Source organism: Cherax quadricarinatus, unplaced genomic scaffold (genome assembly GCF_038502225.1).
Source record: "Cherax quadricarinatus isolate ZL_2023a unplaced genomic scaffold, ASM3850222v1 Contig918, whole genome shotgun sequence".
Lineage (NCBI taxonomy): Eukaryota > Metazoa > Arthropoda > Malacostraca > Decapoda > Parastacidae > Cherax > Cherax quadricarinatus.
Genome location: NW_027195944.1, coordinates 59,693 through 84,446, shown reverse-complemented (window position 1 = coordinate 84,446; position 24,754 = coordinate 59,693). Strand labels below are relative to the sequence as shown.

The window sequence follows — 24,754 nt, the reverse complement described above, 5'->3', positions numbered from 1 at the left end:
AATGCGAAGACGGGAGAGAGTAGTCTCCCAACCTCGACACTGGTGATAAGAAGACGGCCAGTAACCTATACTCGGTTTAATAGATTGAAGTTTGTTGCCGAGCATAGTAGACCAACGTTGTTGCCAACGGGTGTGAAGGTGGGAAGATATTGCAGCAAAATAGTCCGTAAATGGAATACCTCTATATGAAACTGGTAGGTCATGTACTGCTGACCGCGCAGCAGTGTCTGCCTGTTCATTGCCCTGTACGTCAACATGACCAGGGACCCAACAAAAAACAATATCTTTATGCTTGGTAAAGATGCGGCGTAGCCAAAGTTGGATACGGAGGACTAAGGGGTGAGGTGTATCAAATTTCTGTATAGCCTGTAAAGCACTAAGGGAGTCTGAGACAACCACAAATGATGACACAGGCATAGATGCAATACGGATAAGTGCTGTAAGGATGGCATACAATTCAGCAGTAAAAATACTAGCCGAAGATAGTAAATGCCCTTGTACGACGCTGTCCGGAAACACTGCTGCGAATCCTACGCCGTCAGAAGACTTAGAGCCATCTGTGTACACAGCAATGGCATGAGAATGAGAGTGAAAGTGGTCAAGAAAAAGAGAGCGGGAAGCGACCGTAGACAGTTGGGCTTTCGAGCAAGGGAGAGAGAAAGAACAGACTCGAACAGCTGGAACTTCCCAGGGGGGTAGGGAAAAGTGAGATGCTACATGTACATAGAAAGGTGGTAATTGAAGAGAAGACAAGAGCGAATGAAGGCGAAGAGAGAAGGGACGGAGTAAACAGGGGCGGCGAACAAATAAAGAATGTCTACTAATATCAGTGACCATTCTATAAATGGAAGGATTGCGGAGATCATGAGAGCGTACATAGTAGCGAAGGCAATGGGCATCACGGCGATCGGATAAGGATGGAACGTTCGCTTCTGCATAGAGGCTCTCGACAGGGGAAGAGCGAAAAGCACCAAGGCATAAACGTAATCCTTGGTGATGAATGGGGTTAAGGCTAGAGAGAGTAGCAGGAGATGCCGCTGAATAGATCTGGTCACCATAATCAAGTTTCGATAAAATAAGGGTGGAATGTAGGTGAAGGAGGGTTCGACGATCAGCTCCCCATGAAAGATGAGCAAGGGTTTTAAGAAGGTTCAGCCGGCTGTGACAAGTTGCCTTCAGAGAGGTAATGTGAGGTTTCCAGGATAACCTACGATCAAAGAGGAGGCCCAGAAACTTGACTGTATCACGTTCAGGGATACGGGAGCCATAGAGGTACAAAGGATGATCGGAGATGACAGAGCGTCTAGTGAAAGTAATTTGGTGGGTTTTAGTGCTGGAAAATTTAAACCCACGTGTGGTGGCCCAATTGGAAACACGGTCGACTGCATGCTGGAGAGAAACTGTAATAAGGTGACAGTCAGCGCCTGCACAGGCAATAGCGAAGTCATCAACATAGAGTGATGACCAAATATTTGATGGAAGACTATAGGCCAAATCATTAATAGCAAGGAGAAAAAGTGTTGTGCTCAGAACACATCCCTGGGGGACACCTTCAGCTTGGATAAAGTCCAGGGAGAGCACATTATTAACCCGAACACGGAAATGCCTGTCAGTTAAAAAGTTCTTAAGGAAGGATGGTAGATTGCCCCGAAGGCCTAAGGAGTGGGCTTGGGCTAAAATATTATACCTCCAAATTGTGTCATATGCCTTCTCAAGGTCAAAAAGTATGGCAATAACTGAGTGGTTATTCGCAAAGGCATTACGAACATACGTATCCAAGCATAGTAAGGGGTCTATGGTAGAACGTCCCTTATGAAAGCCATATTGACGAGTGGAGAGACTGTTGTGTGTCTCTAAATACCACACTAAACGTCTATTTGCTAGGCGTTCCATCACTTTGCAAACTGCACTGGTAAGAGCAATGGGACGATAGTGGGAGGTTCCATGTCCCATAGTGCCTGGTTTGCGGAAAGGGAGAACAATGGCGGATTTCCACAGCTGTGGAAGAACTCCTTGTGACCAAATAAGATTGTAAAGGCGTAATAGGACTGCAAGGGCTGACTGATGTAAATGTTGTAGCATACGAATATGAATGTTGTCGGGCCCAGCTGCCGATGATCGGCAAGCTGAGAGTGTTGCCTCCAGTTCTTGAAGTGTAAAAGGCACATTATACTGTTCTTCTCTGAGAGAAGAAAAGTCCAAGGGTGCTAACTCTCTGGCAGACTTTGAGGAAAGAAATGAGGGGCATAGATGGAGTCCCTGAGAAATACGGACCAGATGATTGCCAATTTCATTGGCAACATCTAGTGGGTTTGCTATATTAACACCGGCAACCCGCAGAACAGGAGCCGGGTCAGGAGAATATTTACCACTCAGTTTTCGTACTTTTTTCCAGACTGCACTCATAGAGGAAGCAGAAGTGATGGTGGAGACAATCTCGCCAGCAAGTGCGTTTAGCATCACGGATGACACGGCGAGCGATCGCACGCTTCTGCTTAAAATCAAGAAGTCTCTCTGTGGTTCTATTGTACCGGTACCTGCCCCATGCAGCGCGTTTCAAACGTACTGCACAAGCACAAGCAGGAGACCACCAAGGCACGCATTTCTGAGAATGCCTGCCCGAAGTTTGGGGTACAGAATGAGAAGCTGCGGTTAAAACAGAGGATGAGAAGAGGTGTAAAAGCTCATCGATGGAGGACGAAGAAGGAACCTCTCTAAAAACAGTTAGGTGTGAGTAAAGGTTCCAATTTGCCTGATCAAATTGCCAGCGTGGGATGCGAAGAGGTGGTGAATATGAAGGGGAAGTAAGAATGATTGGGAAATGATCGCTGTCATGTAAGTCCGGAAGAACAGACCAAGTGAAGTCTAATGCGGCGGAGGAAGAGCAGACTGAGAGATCGATGCAAGAGAGAGTGCGAGTCCGAGGATCAAAATGGGTGTGAGTACCTGTATTTAAAACATGGAGGGGGTGGGTGGCAAGAAAAGCCTCTAACTGAATGCCACGGGAATCACAGTGAGACCCCCCAGAGGAAATGGTGGGCATTAAAATCACCAAGTAACAGAATCGATGGTGGTAATGACGAAACAAGAAAGGCTATATCCGGAATAGATAATGCCCGAGAAGGAGAGAGATATAAAGAACAGAGCGTATACCACCTATGCAAGTGGATACGGGCTGCTGTGTAATGCAGCGAAGTATGAACAAATAGCTGATGGTACGGAATATCAGTGCGTAGAAGAAGGGCACTTTCATTAAAGGTCCCATCAGGAAAAGGATCTGAAGAATACAATAAATTATAGCCTGAGATGGGAGAGATAACAGCAGAGTGTAATTTTGGTTCCTATAAGCAAACACCAACAGGGGAAAACTGGGAGAGTAACATCTGAAGCTCATCCTGATTATCCCTGAGGCCGCGTATATTCCACTGTAAATAGGCCATGATTGGCAATGATAAAGATACCTGAAATCCGCAGGTAAGGGTTCCTACAGACTAGAGGGGTTAGAAAAGTCCACATGCGGAGGCAGTGGAAAACGTTCAAGCAGCGAAGGAACGGTGCGCTGTGAGGAAAGGAGTTGCGCAGATGGAGTAGAGGAGAGAGAAGGAGCGGAGGGTGGATCAGTGTCCATTGATGGTTTGGTCTCTGCAATATATTCAGAGATTGCTTCAAGTGTTTCAGAATTCAGAGATGTTGTATGGGAGACAATATTGGAAATGGTAGGGGGAGGATGAGTAAAGATTGGAACTGTAATGGACTGTACCAAGGTAGGGGGGGGGGCGAAAGGGTGGAGGGAACTGGAGAAGCGTGGAAGGGGACAGAAGAGGCAGAAACCTGGGAGGTGGCAGAAGAGGAAGAAACTTGGGAGGGAGCAGGGGAGGAAGGTACAGTACGAGGAGGAGGGTGAACCTCTACACTTGTAACAGAGCCAGTGAGAGGGGGAGAACCAGGTACAGAGACAGGGAAGGAAAAATGAGGAGGTGGAAGATGGGTAGGAGGTGTTAACGGACCTTTTTTTGACTTTTGAGAAGTAGAGGGACGATTGGGAGGAGGTGTCATACTAGATCTCGTCGCTACTGAGGCTTGTGAGAGAGAACACGAAGAAGCGAGATCAGACTGAGACGTTGAAGTAGGGACGTCTGAGCCGAGGACAGCAAAAGAATTAGCTACAGGAGTGACTATGGGAGAGGTAACCACAGAGGTGGGTGCAGAAGATGGGATACCAGAAGTGGGGGGACGTTTTGAAACACGGGAATAAGAAACACGAGGTAGTCTCCCTTGGAGGCGGAGATGAGAAACTGCCATGGCATAAGGGAGACCTTCTGCCTCTTTGAGGTAACGGATTTCTCGCTCGTTTAAGTAGACTTGACAACGACGAGAGTACGAAGGGTGAGCCTCATGACAATTAAGGCAAGAGGGAGGTCGATTGCAAGACGTATTAGAATGGTCATCGGCACCACAGACTGGGCATTCGGCGATAGATCTGCAATATTTCGCTGGATGGCCAAATAGCCAGCAATTTCTACACTGTTGCGGTGTAGGGATCACCTTTCGAACTTGTAACCGATGTCCTGCTACATAAACTGAGGATGGGAGTTCACGGCTGTCAAAAGTTAAACAAGCCACATTGCTAGGGTATCGTCTCCGCCCGCGGGCAGGAAGAACGTAAGTGTCTACCTTGAGGATTGGGAGATCTTGGAGTTCCAGCTGTTCAAGAATGTCAGTGCCACATGTCTGGAAATTTTGTTGAACTATGGTATGGGGCAGAATGACGGTACCACTACAAGAATTGAGGGAATGATGCTTTTCAATAGTGACAGGAACAGTATTGATATGGGAAAGACGAGAAAGCTCATGAGCCTAGGTAGCATTCTGTACAGTGATGATGCGCGTACCGCTCTTAAGAGCATAAAAAGAAATATCTTTACCAACATGGCGTAGGAGTGCCTTGCCAATACTGTGGTCAGAAAGATAGGCAGTAGAGGAAGTCGGTCGTAAAGTGAAGAATTTAGTCCATTGTGCAGTCTGAAACTGAGCGTGGAAAGGTAGTGAAGGACGTGTCGATCTTTTCTGAGAAGAACGAGAAGGTGGAGAAGTATCATCAGCAGGTAATTGTCGTTGGCGTTTAGGCGTGGGACCAGAGTTGGTCCGACGTGGAACGGGCCGGCGATTCGAAAATTGCCGCACCGTAGAGGGAGAGGCCAGAAGCATAGTCAGAGGAGAGCGAAGGTCAGATAAATCGAAGGAGTCAGTCGAGGCCTCAGTACCTGAAGCAGGTGAGGAAACAGCACCGGCAAGAGGTACAGAGGCATGAGGAGTGTCCGAAGGGTGGTCCAAAGACGAGGCGGGGTCAGAACGGGGTGTGGTATCAAGAAGGGGCCCGGGGGTAGCAGGTTCATGGAGTAGGGCTGCCATGGTTAGGTTACTTCTTTCTTTTTGTTTTTAAGAAAAAAAAAGAAAGAAAATAAAAATAAAAAAAAAGAATAAAAAAAGGGGGGACCGGGGAGGGATAGTTCCTAGGAGGAATGAAAGGGCCAGAAATCTCCCTCCGCGCCCAAGAGGACCTCAGCACCGCAAGTAGCGCAGATGCAGCATGGAACCCGTGCCATACCCTACCCATCATGCCAGTAAACCGGCAATCCGGGATAGCAACCTCACATCTGCCGAGCTACTTCGGTGGACAAAAGAGAGGGCGGCCGGAAATCTGCCACAAAGCATATCTCCTTCGGCCACCACCCCCGGAATCCGAAAGGTGGCTTCCAGAGATACACCCGTCGCCCGAGAGACACCTAAAGCCACCCTCCGGGATACCGGAGAGGGATCAGGACATCCCCAGGCAATCCAGATTCCACGGCAAACTACGCCACCGCCAAGCACCTCAATGGAATGGGATGGACCCCGGTACCCTTTCCCCTACCTAGGAACTAGTGTGCCTGTGGTAAAAAAAAAAAAAAAAAAGGCCAAAAAGGAAGGGCAAAAGGGAGGGGTGGGGAGGAGGAGGAGGAGGAAAGGAAAAAGGGGAGGATGGGATAGGGAACTGGAGATTGGGGGGTAATTAGGTTCGGTCTGAGGAAGTAGACCGACAGGTCTAATTCCTCAGACCAAGAGCCTCTTCACCATGCCAAGGAGCCCCCCTTGAAGAGGAAAACTGCCCATAGTACACACATTACTTACCTTAAAATATTTTGCCCTTAGCTTTTAGTGAGTGAATATATTTATTACAGGAAGTCTGAATAAATGAAGAATGGGTATAATTGAAAACCACTGTACTAGTGAAATCAGTAAAACAAAGTGCTGTAAAGTGGGGCCTTCCTGTACTGAGATTTATAAGAGCGTTTACTTTATGTGAAAAAAGTATCCTCCAATTAGGCTCAACCCTGTGCACAAAAGTCACAATAAAAGCTAATTTTTGCATGTTGTCTTCATATCCAAGTCATAAAGAACTCCTAGACTTGGGTTCAAATTTGCAGAGTTTTGAACCCAAGTCTACTGTAGACATACAGTACTATATGTCTAGAGTACATTTATTGTATTTCTCAGAGCATCAAGAGGGCAAACTGAAAAAAACGAAAACCAGTTTTTAAAGTTCATTAAAACTGTAACACAATTATATAAGCATGATCTCATAATAATCCATTTGAGCCACCAATACATATCATAGTTCAGTAAATCAATGGAAGTTTAAATAAAATCACAGAAATTAAGTATTTTATAAGCCATGCCAAACATTTAAACTTATATCAGTAAACAATTCTATTTAAACTTACATCTGAAAGCATCAAAGATAACCATATTGAAGCTTACCAGCTCTTTTTTGACTATCCTGACTGGAGAAATACAGAAAATTACATTTATAAAGTTGTAATTCTTTCATGCACATTTAAGATTGGAACTAGAGCTTGTATATGCACAAGTACATGAAAATACAATAACTGTTCATGAGAAAACAATCTATATACATATACAATATGTGTATGTATTCATATGTATGCACATTCAAATATATACACACACACACACACATCTATATCAGTATACAGCATACATTCTAATATAAACAGTTTATATATAGCACAGGTATATAAACAGTACACAAGCTTCTGTATTAACAATGATACTTGCTGAGCACAGGTATTGTGTGTCTGTATTATAGTAAAATCCCTTAGATAAATACCATGGCTGTGTTAAACACTGGCCACTTGAATCACCTTCCTCTGCCATCATACAACTTCTACAACTCATAGTTTATCAAAGGTAATGATACTGCAATGACCTTAAATATAAATTATAGTACTGTATTTTACAGTATATAGGAAATGGGTTTTGTTATTGAATCAATGAAAGTTTAATAATCTAGTTGATTTTTAGCAATGTATTACCATGTTACCTTTCATAAAACACTATCATAATTGACAGATAAAATGGTTGTCACATCTTATACCCCAAAAAAATTATCATAGAGGGCACAATATATGAAACAGTGTAGTTTACAACTATGTATAATTAATGAACAAATTGGCATAATTAAAAAAAAATAATATTAAGAATTTATCTCATTCTCAAAAATCTTTGTTCATGTAGGAAATTACAACAGAAAAGTTATTTGAAGTCATTCAAGAAAAAAGAGCAGCAGTAAAGGAAACCTCCAGCATGATCCAACTGACTGTGTGCATTTCCAACCAGTCCTCTTAATACCAACAAAGGTTTTATACATTATACATGTATGACTAAGCCTTTATACATTCTTCACTGGTTAGGGTGGGTTAATATTAACCAAATCTAACCAATAATAACCTAAAATAACAATAAATTCATTAATGCATCAAGGTAAGACTGTTTTTTGAAGAGCAAACAGAAGACGGATACATTTTCTGAAACGAATAAGAATTACTGTACATACAAGCCCAAAAAAATGTTTATGCATGTTTAGGATAGAACTGCTGTTGCCCCCATATGGGGCATTGTATGAGGTAAGGAAAAACTTGAGACTAAGACCTCTCAAGGGAGGTTCCCTGATGCTGGTGAGGGACTCTTGGTTGAAGGAATTGGGCCTGTGTTCTTCTTTGGACTTAACCTGAATGCCTCCCAGTCACCTAGGAACTGTATGACCCCTATGGGTTTAGTGCTCCCTCATGAATATAATAATAATACAAGCTAAGGTAATAAACACCTTTAAGGCTGATGAACTGATTACCTTATCTTCCATGGTCTCTGGTTAACAGACTCTGTATTGAATTGAAAAAGCCACTGGTTGGTGGAATGTCTTCAAAACAGATAGCCAGGTGTTGCACACTTGTATAATTCATCATCTTGTTGGCATTATATACCATTAACATTGTGATGTTTGAACTTCAGCAAACAATGCCTTAAAATAACATTTATGCTAATAAACAAACAGTAATAATATATTATAATTCTTTGTTTAAAGGCCATTTTTAAGATGTCAAACATATCCTTATTATCCTTTGCTTTTTAAATGGATTGTGAGATCTAGCTGGAGCAGGGCAGCAGATGCTAAGCCACTGAGTCATAATTCCACAAAGACTCATGTTAGGGAAGGTATGCTTGTTTCCTGATGACCAAAACATCACTGCCACTGTACTGTCCACAATGCCTTACATATACATACTAAAGTATACAGTATGTATATATATAACAGTATAACCTGCAAGTAAAGACAGAGCTTGCATACACAAATGCATTTTGGTGAATGCCTATCTATTCATGTGCACAAACGAATGCCTCTTTCATCTGTTTACTGATGCTCATTCACAAATGCACACAGATGGAGAAGCCGCAGGAACACGGTCACACTGTTGAAAATAATGTTACTGGCAAAGTGGATCAAGTCACTTTTTGAAAGTGGGACCACAGTAAAGAAACTATAAATAATGTATGAACCGAACGTCAAACCAAGACGTAAGAAAGAACTCCATTATGAGGATGATGCACAAGCATGATGTCCTGGGAAAGGAAGAAGTGGAGATGAACTCAAGACTGTATAAATTTTAATATAAAAAAGGACAGACAGACCAAGCCAAGCAACAGTAAGCCAGGGATCACTACTGCCATGGTCTAACAGAGCCACTGCCTACTCTGTCTTCACATGTCCTTAGATACCCCTATACTGCCATTTCTTTTTTTTTACCCCTGAAAGGGCTACCGCCAATAAATATAGCATATGCACAAGAGAAAAATACAGCAGATTAAGGTAGCTGAGTCTCTTTGCTTATATATTTTTCTGTACTAAATTATCTATAATTCTGGGTCTGTACTATTACTGTACCTAGAAATTGCAGACACATTTCATTGAAGATTTGTGTATATACTTATTTTATATTTATGTTGCTCAATATTTTGTATACAAACACCCTAATTAGCAGCCTTTATAATCTGCAGGATTCAATTATTCAACTTCTTACTTACAATTGCTCTGATGATTTTGCTTTATTTGTGCATGTTTATGCTTTTCTTTTGGAAACCAATGGATTTTATTCAAAATGTGATCAATCTCTGTCCCACTCTCAAATCTCTCTCTTCTTTCATGTCATTCTAATGAAATATCCTTCATGGGTATTGATAGTTTTCCTACTCATGGAGCATGGCTTTGGGTCAGGCTCGTCTGGTACTTGCTTGGTCAACCAGGCTGTTGCTGCTGGTTGCCTGCTGGGCTGCACATTCATCACAGCCTGGCTGATCTGGAATTTGGTCTAGGTACTAGTCAGGATTCCTTTTGAAGACTTCCACACATGTTCCTGCAGTGTTTCTGGTATCATAGGATGTTGAATAGCTAGGGCCTGTGGATGTTAATACAACGTTCTCTTATTGTGCCCATGACACCCTTGATTTTCATTATTTTGTGTGCAAGGGGCTTAGACATGCAGCAGGCATGTGTGAGTGTGTTAGATAATAGTGAATGGAAACAAATAGTTTTTTGGGTCCTGACTAACTGTTGGAGTGTGAGGAGAGTAATATTTTGAGGAGAGATTCAGGGAAACCGGTTAGCCGGACTTGAGTCCTGCACTTTAAAGGAGGGGTTTGGGATATTGGCTGTTTGGAGTGACATCTGAATTGTCTTATCTGAGCATCTCTGCAAAGACAGCTGTCAGGTGTGAATGATGATGAAAGTGTTGAATGATGGTGAAAGTTTTTTTTCTCTTTTGGGCCACCCCGCCTCAGTGGGAGATGGCCGAAGTTAAAAAAAAAGAAAAAGCACTAAACCCACTTTCCCCGATTTTCCCTGGGTTTATTTTACATTTTCCTCCATATTTCTCACTCTGGTGAGAAATGGCAATGTTACTGAGATCAGCAAAAATATCTTAGCGAGATATGGCCTTTCAATCACAACGTTAGCTCAACTCTGAACATTTTTTTAATGTGGGGACAATTCTGCATTCAGGAATATAAACAAATTTGATGGTTTGGCTGTACAATAATTTGTTAATATAATAATGATGCGATAAAGACTTTGGGGATAATTATTTTATGGAAAATTTCTGATCAAAACAAGAATAAGAGAGAGAAGTGCAACAAAGGGTCTCATTACCCTTATCAAGCTAATGGAGTTTTAAAAAACAACAGCCTATTTTTGACAGCTCACAGGGATATAAGGTGCATGCCTGCATGAATGTGTGCACACTTGCTGAATCACAGACTACTGTTAGCAGAGTTGAGTCTTGGCTCTTGGCCTCACCTCCTGATCTTCACTGAACAATGCTTCTAGTTTCTGGCCTCTTCAGTCCTATTATCTATTCTTAAAACTGTGCATTCACTACTTCCACTGCCTTAAAATGCCCTGAGAAAAAATCCTTCATAATATTCCCATGACTCATTTAAAGATACCAAATTACAGCCTAAGAGGAATTAAAATGAGATACCTAAAAGAAAATTTCAGTATGTACACAAGAAACCTTTAATAAAATATAAGCTCAGAACAAGTCTTCCATTTGAGCCACATGAACTAACCCAAACAGGGAGATATCCCTGAGTTTGAACAGAAATGTGCCAAAGAAATGAATACCCACAGAGTGGATATTCATTTCCTCTGGACAATACTCATGACAGTATTAGAAGCTAGTGATAAATGGAAAAACAGCACCACAGAGTTGACCTCAGATCAGCAAGATCTTGCTTTAGTAAAGCTATTAACCCTTATGACAGCCACAGAACTCATACACAGGGGATGTATGAGCAGACTGCATTTATTTAGGCTTTATAAAATCATCTGTTAGTCCCATTTAGGAAGTGTGACCCAGGAGAGAAAACATTTACCATCACTCACTCTTGATCAAAGTTTTAACCAGCAACCTCATTGTCAAGGTTGACAACTGCACCATTGATGATCAAAGCTTTAACCAGCATCCTAGTTGTCAAGGTTGACAACTGCACTATTGATTGCCACAGCTGCTACTGGTAAAGACAGATTATCAGATTTTCAACCCTAAAGTGTATATGTATGTATAAGCCTAGTATACAAAGCCCATCAATGAGGCTTCAAGTGTGACCAAAAGCAGAATTATTACTAACAAGATTTTCAAAAGCTACATGTATCAACAGGCAAATTTTGAAAGGAATTGCTATAAAAACTCCTTTAGGATAATAAGGACAGACTGTAATCAAATCATACTGCAAGATCCTGAAGTATCTGGTTCCATTTATAAAGCCTCCGAATCTTTCTCCAATAAAAAAGTAAATAATACAAATCAGTAATCCACAAACTATTTTGTTTTTATTAACACATCGGTCATTTCCCACTATTATTCACTCCATTCACTCCATCACTGTTCTGCTAGAGGGGTGCTTAAATTACAGTTATAAAACTGCAACATTAACACCCTTCACAGTGCAGGCACTGTACTTCCCATCTCCAGGAATCAAGTTCGGCCTGCCGGTTTCCCTGAATCCCTTCATAAATGTTACCTTGCTTACACTCCAACAGTACGTAAAGTCCTAAAAACCACTTGTCTCCATTTGGTCCTATCTAACACGCTCACACACGCTTGCTGGAAGTCCAAGCCCCTTGCACACAAATCCTCCTTAACCCCCTCCATCCAACCTTTCCTAGGCCGACCCCTACCCCGCCTTCCCTCTACTACAGATTTATACACTCTCAAAGCCATTCTATTTCATTCCATCCTCTCTACATGTCCAAACCATCTCAATAACCCCTCCTCAGCCCTCTGGATAACAGTTTTGGTAATCCTGCACCTCCTCCTAATTTCCAAACTATGGATTCTCTGCATTATATTCACAACACACATTGCCCTCAGACAGGACCAAACTACATAACCAAAAAAAATATAAAATCCTGTATGACATACAACTCCACTGGCTTATTACAGGTACCATGTAAAATTACACAATAAATCACTAGCCTTTGTAGCACCAAATTACAGTTTTCCTTCTTGCAGCTCAGCTTCTTCACCAGTGTATCTGCCAATCACTAATGCCCGCAGAAGAGGCCCCACTTCTGCTGGCTCCTTCAGGGCTTCTAGTAGCATCTTTTCAACGTTGCGCATGACTGCTAATTTTTGTCGTGGTTTGAGGGGATACTCTATCTTCTCTGTTGGACCACCCTGAAATACAAATTCTATTACAATGCATACAAGGGTGTGATCAAAGGAACAGTGAAGCTTACACTAGCAGGATTTAAGTTCTGGAGTTGCGAGGTACAGTGATTACATTCTGAAGGACAGGTGGGGATTATTTACAACTCCAGTACTTGTGTCGCAAGTCTGCATTACTGGGCCATGCTATATGCAATGACCAATAAGTCAAAAAAATTACAAGAAAAGTAATTACTGTACAGTGGAACCTTAATTGTCGAACGGATTAGTTGTCGAACAAATTGGTTTTTGAATAGATTTTGATTTGGTTTTTATACATGGTCTTGGTTGTCGATTGACAATGCTTGGATCACGTGATCACCAGAGTCCACAGTGTGAGTCTCAGTCAGTATGGCAATTAATGCGCGTGCTGTAAACATCTCTTGAGCTCTTGCTGTGCATCTCGTGAAGGTAATGAAACCAAAAGTACAAAATTTGATGGAAAATTTACGGAATTACGCTATCGCAAAGTTAGCGGTCTCAGTGATATTTATGCACTGGCATTTTACCCACTTTGAGCTCTAATTTTGGGTCAATTCCATTGTTCCAGTCAACTAAACTCATAGCTATTTCGCTAGAACTCCTTTTATTCTATCGATTAAGTACAAGAAATTGCCTATTTACTTATTTCAGCTACCCAATAAAGTGATCAGAAATTACTAATTTGGCCAATTTCACACAAAATTCAAGAAAGGCCAAATTCAAAACAGGGTCTAGCATAAACAATGCAAACATTCCTGGCACTAAAATATCATTTTATCTGTTCATTTGTCATGTCTCCAGGCCACTCTTATATTACTCTTGCTTTTCCTTTTGAATTTTTATTCACGCAAAAACAGATGATTTACTGTTATTCAGACTAATGCATAATTGTAACAACTGTATAAATAATATCAGCGCATTCGTGAATGCATATCAGACCCACAAGTTGATATGTATTGGATGCAAAATGTATTGGATGGCAAAAATCGAACATTTCCACTATTTTGAGCTCAATTTCAAATTACTTTTATTCTTTAAACCATTGAAAATCATCTCTATTTCTGTAATATATGTTCCATTCTATCCAATGAGAATGAAAATGAGAATACAACCATAAATACCATAAGAAAATAAACCGTAAAGTTGGCGTTTTAAGCCAAAAACACAGTCGCTGTTTTTTTTCTAACTATGCACTGCGTGCTGCAGGATTTTTTTTATACCACGCACACTGACCATGTAGATCCATTCTCTCACATGCAGGCCTACCAGATTTCTCCTGCAAGATTTGAAGCTCTAGAATTTAGCCATTAACTCTCCTCTGACAGGTAAGAGGCAATTAAATTTTCATTTACTGTACAATATTTCAGTTAAATTTTCATTTAGTATTCATTTTTACAGTTTCCATGTGCTGTATAATTTTATACATTGTTTTATGTAGTGGCCAGCGCACTCAGCTCACACACTGAGGTCCAGAGTTTGAATCTCCGGTACGGCTGGAAAACATTAGGGACACGTTTCCATAAGACACCTGCTGCCCCTGTTCACCCAACAGTATAAAATGGGTACCTGGGTGTTAGTCGACAGGTGTGGGTCACATCCTAGGACAAAACTGACCTAATTTGCCTGAAATGCTCAGCATAACAAGTGGCTTTCTATATGGTAGTAGAAATAAAGATATTATTATTAAAAAATTATAATTATATTGTCATTTTTGGTCTGGAATGGATTAATTCTATTTACATTATTTTTTATGGGAAAAACTGGATTGATTGTTGACCATTTTGGTTGTCGAATCGACACCTGGAACGAATTAAGTTTGACAACCAAGGTTCCACTTTACTCAGAAATAACTTGGGTGATTCATGTTTACCTGGAGTTTACCTGGAGAGAGTTTCGGGGGTCAATGCCCTCGTGGCCCAGTCTGTGACCAGGCCTCCTGGTGGATCAGAGCCTGATCAACCAGGCTGTTACTGCTGGCTGCACGCAAACCAACGTACGAGCCACAGCCCGGCTGGTCAGGAACCGACTTTAGGTGCTTGTCCAGTGCCAGCTTGAAGACTGCCAGGGGTCTGTTGGTAATCCCCCTTATGTATGCTGGGAGGCAGTTGAACAGTCTCGGGCCCCTGACACTTATTGTATGGTCTCTTAACATGCTAGTGACACCCCTGCTTTTCATTGGGGGGATGTTGCATCGTCTGCCAAGTATTTTGCTTTCGTATACATTCTTCCTTCATCAAATCATTCTGTTCAATATTTATGAATGTACAAGGATTTCAACACAAGCAACTTAACCCTTTCAGGGTCCAGAGGCCAAATTTCAAAGGGTGCACCAGTGTCCAAGAGTTTTCAAAAAAGATTTTTGTTATTTTTTGTTATGAAATGGTAGAGAATCTTTTTCTGGAGGTAATAAAACAAAAAGTATGAAATTTGATGGAAAATTGACAAAATTACGGTCTCGCAAATTTTGATGTGTCAGCGATATTTACGCATCTGCGATTTTGCCGACTTTGACTGTTTCAACTGTTTCAACTACAAAATACAGTGGACCCCCGGTTAACGATATTTTTTCACTCCAGAAGTATGTTCAGGTGCCAGTAGTGACCGAATTTGTTCCCATAAGGAATATTGTGAAGTAGATTAGTCCATTTCAGACCCCCAAACATACACGTACAAACGCACTTACATAAATACACTTACATAATTGGTCGCATTCGGAGGTGATCGTTATGTGGGGGTCCACTGTAAAGTGATCGGAAATTGGTAATTTAGCCAATTTAACCCTTTCAGGGTCCAAGGCCCAAATCTGGAGTCACGCACCAGTGTCCAAGAATTTTCAAAAAAAAAAAATTGTTATTTTTTCTTATGAAATCGTAGAGAATCTTTTTGTGAAGGTAATAAAACAAAAAGTACGAAATTTGGTGGAAAATTGACGAAATTATGCTCTCGCGAATTTTGACGTGTCAGCGATATTTACGAATCGGCAATTTTGCCGACTTTGACTCCCATTTTAGGCCAATTACATTATTCCAATCAACCAAATTCTTAGCTATTTCACTAGTATTACTTCTATTCTATCGATTGAGCACAAGAAATCGCCAAGTCAACTGTTTCAACTACAAAATAAAGTGATCGGAAATTGTCAATTTGGCCAACTTAACACAAAGTTCAAAATATTTCAATTTCAAAATAGGGTCCAGAATAAACAATGTAGGCATTCCTGGCACTAAACTAACATTTCCTCTGTTCGTTAGTTATGTTTTGAGGCTTTACAAATAAATTCCATTTTGATTTTTTATTCACATAATGAATTTTTATTCACACCAAAAAATAGAAGATTTACTGTTATGCAATACTGTAATAATTGTATAAATATCATCACCATATTTGTGAATGTATATTAGACCCACCAGCTGACGTGTATTAGATGTGTGAGGTCGTTTGTTTACTCTTGAATATCGGCAAAAATTTAACATTTCTGCTACTTTGAGCTCAGTTTCAAGCCATTTCCAGTGCTAAAACCAATCACAATCATCTCTATTTCTGTAATATGTCTTCCATTCTATCAAATGAGACCAAGAAATCGCAAATACAACTATAAAAAACATACGAAAAAACACTGCAAAGTTGCTGTTTTAATCGAAAAATCATGATTTCAGTTTTTTTCTCTCATTATACACAGTCTGCTGCAGGATCTGTTTTATGTGGTGCACACATACCACATAGATGTATTCTCTCATATCTAGGCCCAAATGTACCACTCACAGTTTATCAGAGTGAGCTGAGCTCATGGCGTAGATCTACGGTTTGGACACTCACCGTAAAGCCGTAGATCTACGGGACGGACCCTGAAAGGGTTAATGCAAAGTTCAAAATATTCCAATTTCAAAACAGAGTCCAGAATAAACAATGCAAGCATTCCTGTAACTAAACTAACATTTCCTCTGTTCATTAGTTATGTTTTCAGGTTTTACAAATGAATTCCGGTTTGATTTTTTATTCACCTAATGAATTTTTATTCAAACCAAAAAATAGAAGATTTACTGTTATGCAATATTATAATAATTGTATAAATAATATCACCACAATTGTGAACATATATTAGACCCACCAGATGGCATGTATTAGATGTGTGAGGTCATTTGTTTACTCTTGAACGTCGGCAAAAATTTAACATTTCCATTACTTTGAGCTCAGTTTCAAGCCATTTTCAGTACTAAAACCAATCAAAATCACCTCTATTTCTGTAAAATATCTTCCATTCTATCAATATGAGACCAAGAAATCGCAAATACAACTATAAAAAACATACGAAAAAACACTGCAAAGTCGCTGTTTTAATCGAAAATTACGGTCTCAGTTTTTTCTCTCATTATGCACTCTGCTGCAGGATTTGTTTTGTGTGGTGCACACATACCACATAGATGTATTCTCTCATATCTAGGTCCAAATCTACTGCTCACAGCTTATCAGAGTGAGCTGAGCTCATGGCGTAGATCTACGGTTTGGACCCTCAACGTAAAGCCGTAGATCTACAACACTGACCCTGAAAGGGTTAAGAATAAACAGCTAACATAAAATATCACAAAGAACCAGGGATTACAATGGAATTAATTGCAGCTAAAGAATTCTTCCTCCATAAGCCATGCATGTCATAAGAGATGACTAAAACACCAGGAGCAAGGGGCTAGTAACCCCTTCTCCTGTATAAATTACTAAATTTAATAAGAACAATTTTTGTTTTTCTTTTTAGGTCACACTGCCTTAGTAGGATATGGCCAGTTCGTTGAAAAAAAAAAAAAAAAAGTTTCACTCCTTACCTGAGAATCTAGTTGGATGAAATGGTTACAACAAATTAAGCAACTGAATCATTCCCCAATTTACCCTCCACTGAAAAATCAGTATGCACCAACACATCTAATGGTTACCAGATTATCTTGGGTTGTATACCACCACTAAGTGGCTTTGGTTACCATGACTACAGGAATGTGGTTAGTCTTGTGTGCACTGAATAAATACAGACGTACTCAGCACACACAATTAGAATGTGATTCAGAGGGCCGTTGGAATTGTAATGACCATTCACTTATGAAAAAATGTCTACTGAATGTGAATGTTTCCTTCTTTGAGTCACTACCTTAGTAGGGAATGACCGGTAGTGAAAAAATAACGAACTCTTAACCCTTTGACTGTTTCAGGCCCCTTTCTGAAACTGTCATTCTATGTCGCCAAATATTCGAAAAAAACAAAATTATTTTTTCTTATGAAATGATAAGAGAATCTTTTCCTGATGGTAATGACACCAAAAGTTCGAAATTTGGTCGAAAACTCACGGAATTACGCTCCCGTGAAGTTAGCGGAATCGGCGATATACGTGTATAAGCGATTTCGCCGACTTTGAGCCCTGTTTTCAGCCAATTTTGTTGTTCCAGTTGACCAAACTCATAACTATTTCTTTAGAACTCCATTTTATCTATCAGCCGAGTACAAGAAACCGCCCATTTACCAATTTGAACTACCCAATATAGTGGTCAGAAATTGGCAATTTGGCCAATTTCACGCAAATTAAAAAAGATGCCAATTTCAAAATAGGGTCCAGAATAAACAAGGTAGACATTCTTGGCACTAAAATAGCATATCCTCTGTTCATTAGTCACATCTCTAGGCCCCTCTTATATTATTATTGCTTTCTATTTGGATTTTTTATTCATGCAAAAAAATACAAAATTTACTGTTATGCAGACTACTGCATTATTGTAAAAATGGTATAAATAATATCAGTGCACTAGTGAAGGAATATTAGACTCCCCAGTTGACGTGTATTGGACGTGTGGTGTGATTTGTTTACTCCTGAACATTGGTAAAAATCGAACATTTCCGCTAATTTGAGCTCAGTTTCAAGGTTGTTTTCATCATCAAAGTAATGAAAATCATCTCTATTTCTGTAATATGTTTTCCATTTTATCACCTAAGACCATGAAAACGCGAATACAACGATAAATACTATACGAAAATACACCTCAAAGTCGGTGTTTTATTAAAAAAAACGATCAGTTTTTTTTTTCTCATTACGCAATGTGTGCTGCAGGATTTTTTTTATGTGGTGCACACTGACCACACAGACCCATTCTCTCACATGTGGGCCTACCAGCTTTCTCCCGCTTGATTTGAAGCCGCTAAAATTATTGAGTATATATACGTCAGAAACATTGGCTCGTAAGACGTATTTATACGTCAAAAACAGTCAAAGGGTTAAATACTGAGACTAAATCTAAAATAAATACTTCACTCTGGCACAACTCAGTAGAAGGTTCTACACTGATACATGACCAGTAGCTCAATGGTAGATCTGCACTTTGCTCACAAGCAAAAGAACATGGGGTTAAATTCCCAGGCAGGGCAAGACATATAGGCAAATCTCCTTATACCACTGTTCACCTAGCTGTAAATAGGTGTCTATGTATTAGTCAACCGTTGTGGATTACACCCTAGGAAAAGTGAGTGGGGGAGGGGAAAGGGCAGTAGCAGACCTTAGATAGGGCTGGTAGTTGAATTGAGCAACATAGGCTAGCAGCCTGTAAATAACAGGACAGCAGCCTGTAAATTACAGGATAATAGCCTGTAAATAACAGGATAATAGCCTGTGAATAACAGGATAATAAACAGCCTGTAAATAACAGGGTAACAGCCTGTAAATAACATGATAATAGCCTGTAAATAGCAGGATAATAGCCTGTAAATAACAGGATAATAAACAGCCTGTAAATAACAGGATAATAAACAGCCTGTAAATAACAGGACAATAAATAGCCTGTAAATAATAGGATAATAAACAGCCTGTAAATAACAGGATAATAAACAGCCTGTAAATAACAGGATAATAAACAGCCTGTGAATAACAGGATAATAAACAACCTGTGAATAACAGGATAATAAACAACCTGTGAATAACAGGATAATAAACAACCTGTGAATAACAGGATAATAAATAACCTGTGAATAACAGGATAATAAATAACCTGTGAATAACAGGATAATAAACAACCTGTGAATAACAGGATAATAAACAACCTGTGAGTAACAGGATAATAAACAACCTGTGAATAACAGGATAATAAATAACCTGTGAATAACAGGATAATAAAGTCAATTGTAAAAAAAGTCTGAGACATTATCAGATATTATTTTTTATATGAATACTTTATACCATAATACTGTAAATACTGTAAACAGAAAGTAGAGTATTGCCAAGTGAGTTTATTGCTTAACTCGTGAAATCATGACATGATTGTAAACAAACCACGGAGTGGGTTGGGTTTCAATTCATGGCGAGCGAGTCGTAAAACTCCAGGCCAGTGCATAAGCCACTGAGCCAGCTGGCTATAATAAGATTCATCCAGCTGGCCGAGTGACTTGTGCATTGCCCTGGAACTTTATGACTCACTGGCCACGGTTCTACCTCCACCTGGAACGTGGTGAGTTTACTGCTTACCTTGTACCAGAAGTTGACTGACACAGTGTGACTAAGGTTGGGTAAACTCTCTATGTGATGCCACCAGTACATGGGTATATAGAGAACATCACCAGGTCCTACTACAGCCTCCACTCCTTCAAGCTGCTTCACACCAGGAAACTTTTCAGCATCAGGCTCGTCAAAGTCAACCTAAGGACAAATGATTTAGTTAAGTTTGAAAAGAGCAATTCATCATTCTTGTTTGCCTTCCAGTATATGGAAGTAGTATATAGTGAAGCCCTACAAATTAATCTTGCATCTTCAAACATATAAAATTTTGATACTTAGAAATTTCAGTTAAATTATAGTATAGGTCTTGGTGATAATCTGGCTCTTCAAGAATAATTATGTATTATTATTATAATCAAAAAGAAGCGCTAAACCAAATAATTATGTATTATATGTATAAAGGGTTTCTAGACAAGCACTTAGCTCTGATAATAATTTTATTAAATAATGAAAGAAAATACATTATCAAGACAACAGAAGTTATTGTTTTTTAAGTTTTTATTTGTGGTCACTAGCAGGGATGGTACTGGAAGTTCATCATAGGTAGGGGATTAGGGGAATTGGGATAGGGAAACTTATCTTCAAGCAGCATTATTATTATTTTTGTTTGAAAGGGCTTTGGGGGTTTCACTCTCCTATGCATTCCTTGGCACTGCCACTGGTCAGTTAACCTTAATTTAAGCCCTTGATAAAATTCACAACTGTGTTTATAAAAAACTATTTATAATTTCCAGTTATTAAATTACTTTACAAATCACTATTTTTATTTTATCTAAGTGACATGAAAAATTCTGGTCAACAGCAATTAAAATTTGTATTAATAAACAGAAAAATGTGACAGTGTGCATGCCAAAAATAAAATAGTTGGAAAATATTTATCAAATATTTGTCAGCCAAACATCTATACCATACCTGGGTACACAGCCATACACAACTGTAGGCCAGACCAACTAGGAGGTGGCACAACTATATACTACTCTGATGAGCCTGAATGTATAAATTCTACTTGCACAAGGGACAAACATGGTGAATATATATATTTGCTAAATTTAAATCCCAAGACCTCAAAAAACCTTTAACAGTTGGAGCTATCTACAGAGTACCTCACTCCAATATTTACTCATTTAGTGAAAACTAAGAAACATGGTAACTGATACACAAATGAACAACCACCACCTGATATTATCAGGGGACTTTAACAAACCTCCTCCATGACCATGACCTTCATGTAACTGAATTCTCAAACACTATGAGCAGCTGCTTACTTCTGCCAACAATAACAAAACCTAAAAGAATCTCAGAGATTAATGCCTCTTTACCAAACCACATCTGGACAAACACTATATCCCCATTAACATCAGGCATAATCATAGATAACACCACTGACCACTATCCCACCTTTCTCATAATCAACTTAAGTAAATGGCCTCAGGACACAACTAGATCACCTTCCGACTGCATGATGATTCATCTGTTAATAGCTTTATTACAGCAATTAGTAACATTGACTGGCAAAATGAGCTAGCAGTTGATCTTGACACAGATGAATGTTTTAATATTTTCTTACAAAAAACCCAAAACCCCCTATAACATGCATTGCCCTATAAAAACTAAGCAGATCACAGCAAAGAGACTTAACAGCCCCTGGCTTACAAGCAGCATCCTCAAATCTAACGATAAAAAACATCTACACTATATGAAAAACAGTATACAATGGGTCTAATAACCAGAGATCTGGCTAAACGTTACTCGTCAATACTTACCACCCTAATAAGGAGGTCAAAAGAAGTATTACAAAAACAAATTACATAGCATAAAAGGTGATAGACCTGGAAAACCTTATCTGAAATTCTAGGATTTAAAACGATGTCACAAAACAGAATGATCAACCTAATGAAACTAGAAGAACCTCCCCTCCAACCAAGTGATACTGCCAACAAACTTAATGTCTTCTTCTCGACCGTAGGAAAAAAGCTAGCAAGCAGAATCCCAAGCTCAAACATTCAACCAAAAGACTACCTCACTGGCAACTACCCAAATACTCTTTTTTTAGCAGCAACTAACTATACTGATATCTCACTCATCATCAAAACATTAAAGAACAAGGCAGGAGACCTAAATAACTTACCACCACTGATGTATAAAAAAAGCTTCTCATGTATAGTCAACAATTATTGCAACTCTCTTTAACAAATCCATTGAATCTTCCACCTTCCCATCCATACTCAAGACAGCAAGGCTCAGCCCAATCCTCAAAGGAGGTGATCCAACTGAACTGAACAACTATAGGCTTATATTGAACATGCCCCTTCTATCTAAAATCTTTGAAAAATTAATTTACCAACAAGTCTACTCTTACTTAGTATCCCACACCATACTCAACCCTAGGCAGTTTGGATTCAGACCAAAAAAAAAAAAAAAGCACTAATGATGCAATTATACATATGCTAGAACTAATATATATGGCACTCGGAAAAAAAGAATTTTCATAGACTTACATAAAGCTTTTGATACAGTTGACCATGACCTATTGCACCAAAAGTTAGCCCATTACAGAATCAGAGGACACTCACTCAAATACCTAAAATCCTATCTTAGCAATAGAAACCAGTATGTATACACAAATGGAGCTCATTCTACTACTCGACCTGTTCTCGTTGGGGTCCAACAAGGGAGTGTCCTTGGCCCACTTCTTTCTCATTTACATCAATGATCTACCAAACACATCCAAACTCCTTAAACCATATCATTTTCAGATGACACTACTTATGTCTTCTCTCACCCAAATCCAACCATACTAACAGACACTGTAAATGTCCAGGCGCTGTATAATCCTCCGGGTTTAGCACTTCCCCTTTGATTATAATAATAATAATGTAAATGCCAAATTGCTAAAAATATCTACTTGGATGACTACCAACAAACTTACTCTCAATACAGATAAAACTTACTTCATGATACATATTTGGAAACAGAGCTTCAAATGTACAGCTAAACATAATGATAAATGGTTCACCCATTTCTAGACACACAAAAGGCAAATTTCTAGGTCTCCACCTAGACAGTGGTCTCAAATTCTAGACACACATACAGCAAATATTCAAGTCTCCAAAACAGCAGGCATCCTTTCAGAGATACAGTACTACATACCCCAATCAGCTCTTCTTGCTCTGTACCACTCTCTCATTTACCCTTACCATACCTATGGTATTTGTGCAGGGGGCTCTACCACAGCAAATCCCCTCAAACTTTTAATAACCCAACATAAAGCTGCAGTCCGATTGATAACTAACTCCAGCACTAGACAATATACTCTGCCACTTTTCAAGAGTCTTAACTTGCTTAATATACAAAACATCCACACTTATTATTGTGCCTACTACATACACAGAACACTACACTCAAATATAAACCCTCCTCTCAAACTCCTCCTAAATAATACAAGGCACAAATCACTCTTCAATATCCCTTATGTCCATCTCTCCCTATGCAAAAATGCTATGCACATAAAGGGCCCTAAGATCTGGAATTCATTGCCAGAACACACTAAAGGACCCCTGTCTGCAAATCATTTTAAGGCTCTACTTAGAAATCACCTCATCACCCAAAATTCAGTCAAACCATACTCAATACCTACAAGTTACTCAAAAGTTATTCAAAAAACTTCTAAATAATTTAAGAATGCTCAACTTAACCTTAATTTTACTTCATTACTGTATACAGCATCTCCTCATTTAGCAACGTACTAGTTTACCAATGCCTCGAACTTACGATGGGCTCGCTGACCAGTATGCATGCCTAAATAACGTATACTAGAGCAGATTTTCTCTATTCTGTTTATTACAATACACAGTACACTACTGTATGAACATTTACAAATAAACCAGAAATATTATAAATGGTGCAAAGGTGACATTAAAACAATATCAAAGATAGCTGACACAAACCCACTACCATTATAGTACTGTATGCTCCTCACTTAGCGACAAATTCGTTTACCAACGTGGTCTTAGGAACAGAACTCCGTTGTTAACCCTTTGTCGGGCAGGTCCGAAAATTTTCCAACTTAAACACGTGCACCTTTACACGTGTCATCCTACACGCGCCGCGCATCTGGATTCCCGTTCTTTAATTCTAACCAATCACAAGCCTTCCCCGAGTCGCTTCAGCTAAGTGATGATGGCGTTTGCTGCCTTCCCATTGGTTGAGAGATCAAAACATAAACACTCGTGGCTTGGCGTCGCCCAGAGTGGGTTTTTTCCATCCAGTGCCACTAATATACTCTTGGATTTTACCTTCTACAATGTCGGTAAGTACTGATTGTCGTGTTTAGTGCGTACATGAATAGTTTAAGCATATTTTGATATATACATAAAGTCCGTGTGAAGCATAATGTGAGTGTAGCACACAGTTGAAAAAAGTACAACAAAGGAAGTACGAAAATTTTCGTACCTGCCCGAGAAGCGACATAGTACAATTTCAGTAAAATAAATATTTATAAAAAAATTTCTATTGCATATATGAATTCTGTAGTGGTCTGGATCTATACAGAAGGCTTTTATTGTCCTTCCAGATCAATGAGAAATTGTTTTATGGGGAGCCCTCCAGCACAAGGTCGAAATATGTCTGCATTTTGGACGACAGTGACTCA

At 39.6% G+C, this 24,754-nt stretch overlaps 1 protein-coding gene across 1 annotated transcript in view; it reads right to left on the bottom strand.

Moving 5' to 3' along the window:
- Positions 1 to 6,571: 6,571 nt before the first annotated feature.
- LOC128685236 (hypoxia-inducible factor 1-alpha inhibitor) overlaps positions 6,572 to 24,754 on the bottom strand; it is a 49,162-nt gene continuing 30,979 nt past the window's right edge. Inside the window, exons 5-6 of the mRNA XM_070080761.1 lie at positions 20,074 to 20,244; positions 6,572 to 12,572 (exon numbers count right to left, since the gene is read on the bottom strand). Of these exons, the coding sequence (XP_069936862.1) occupies positions 12,387 to 12,572; positions 20,074 to 20,244 (357 nt within the window). The 3' untranslated portion in view covers positions 6,572 to 12,386. The remainder of the gene's footprint in view (positions 12,573 to 20,073; positions 20,245 to 24,754) is intronic.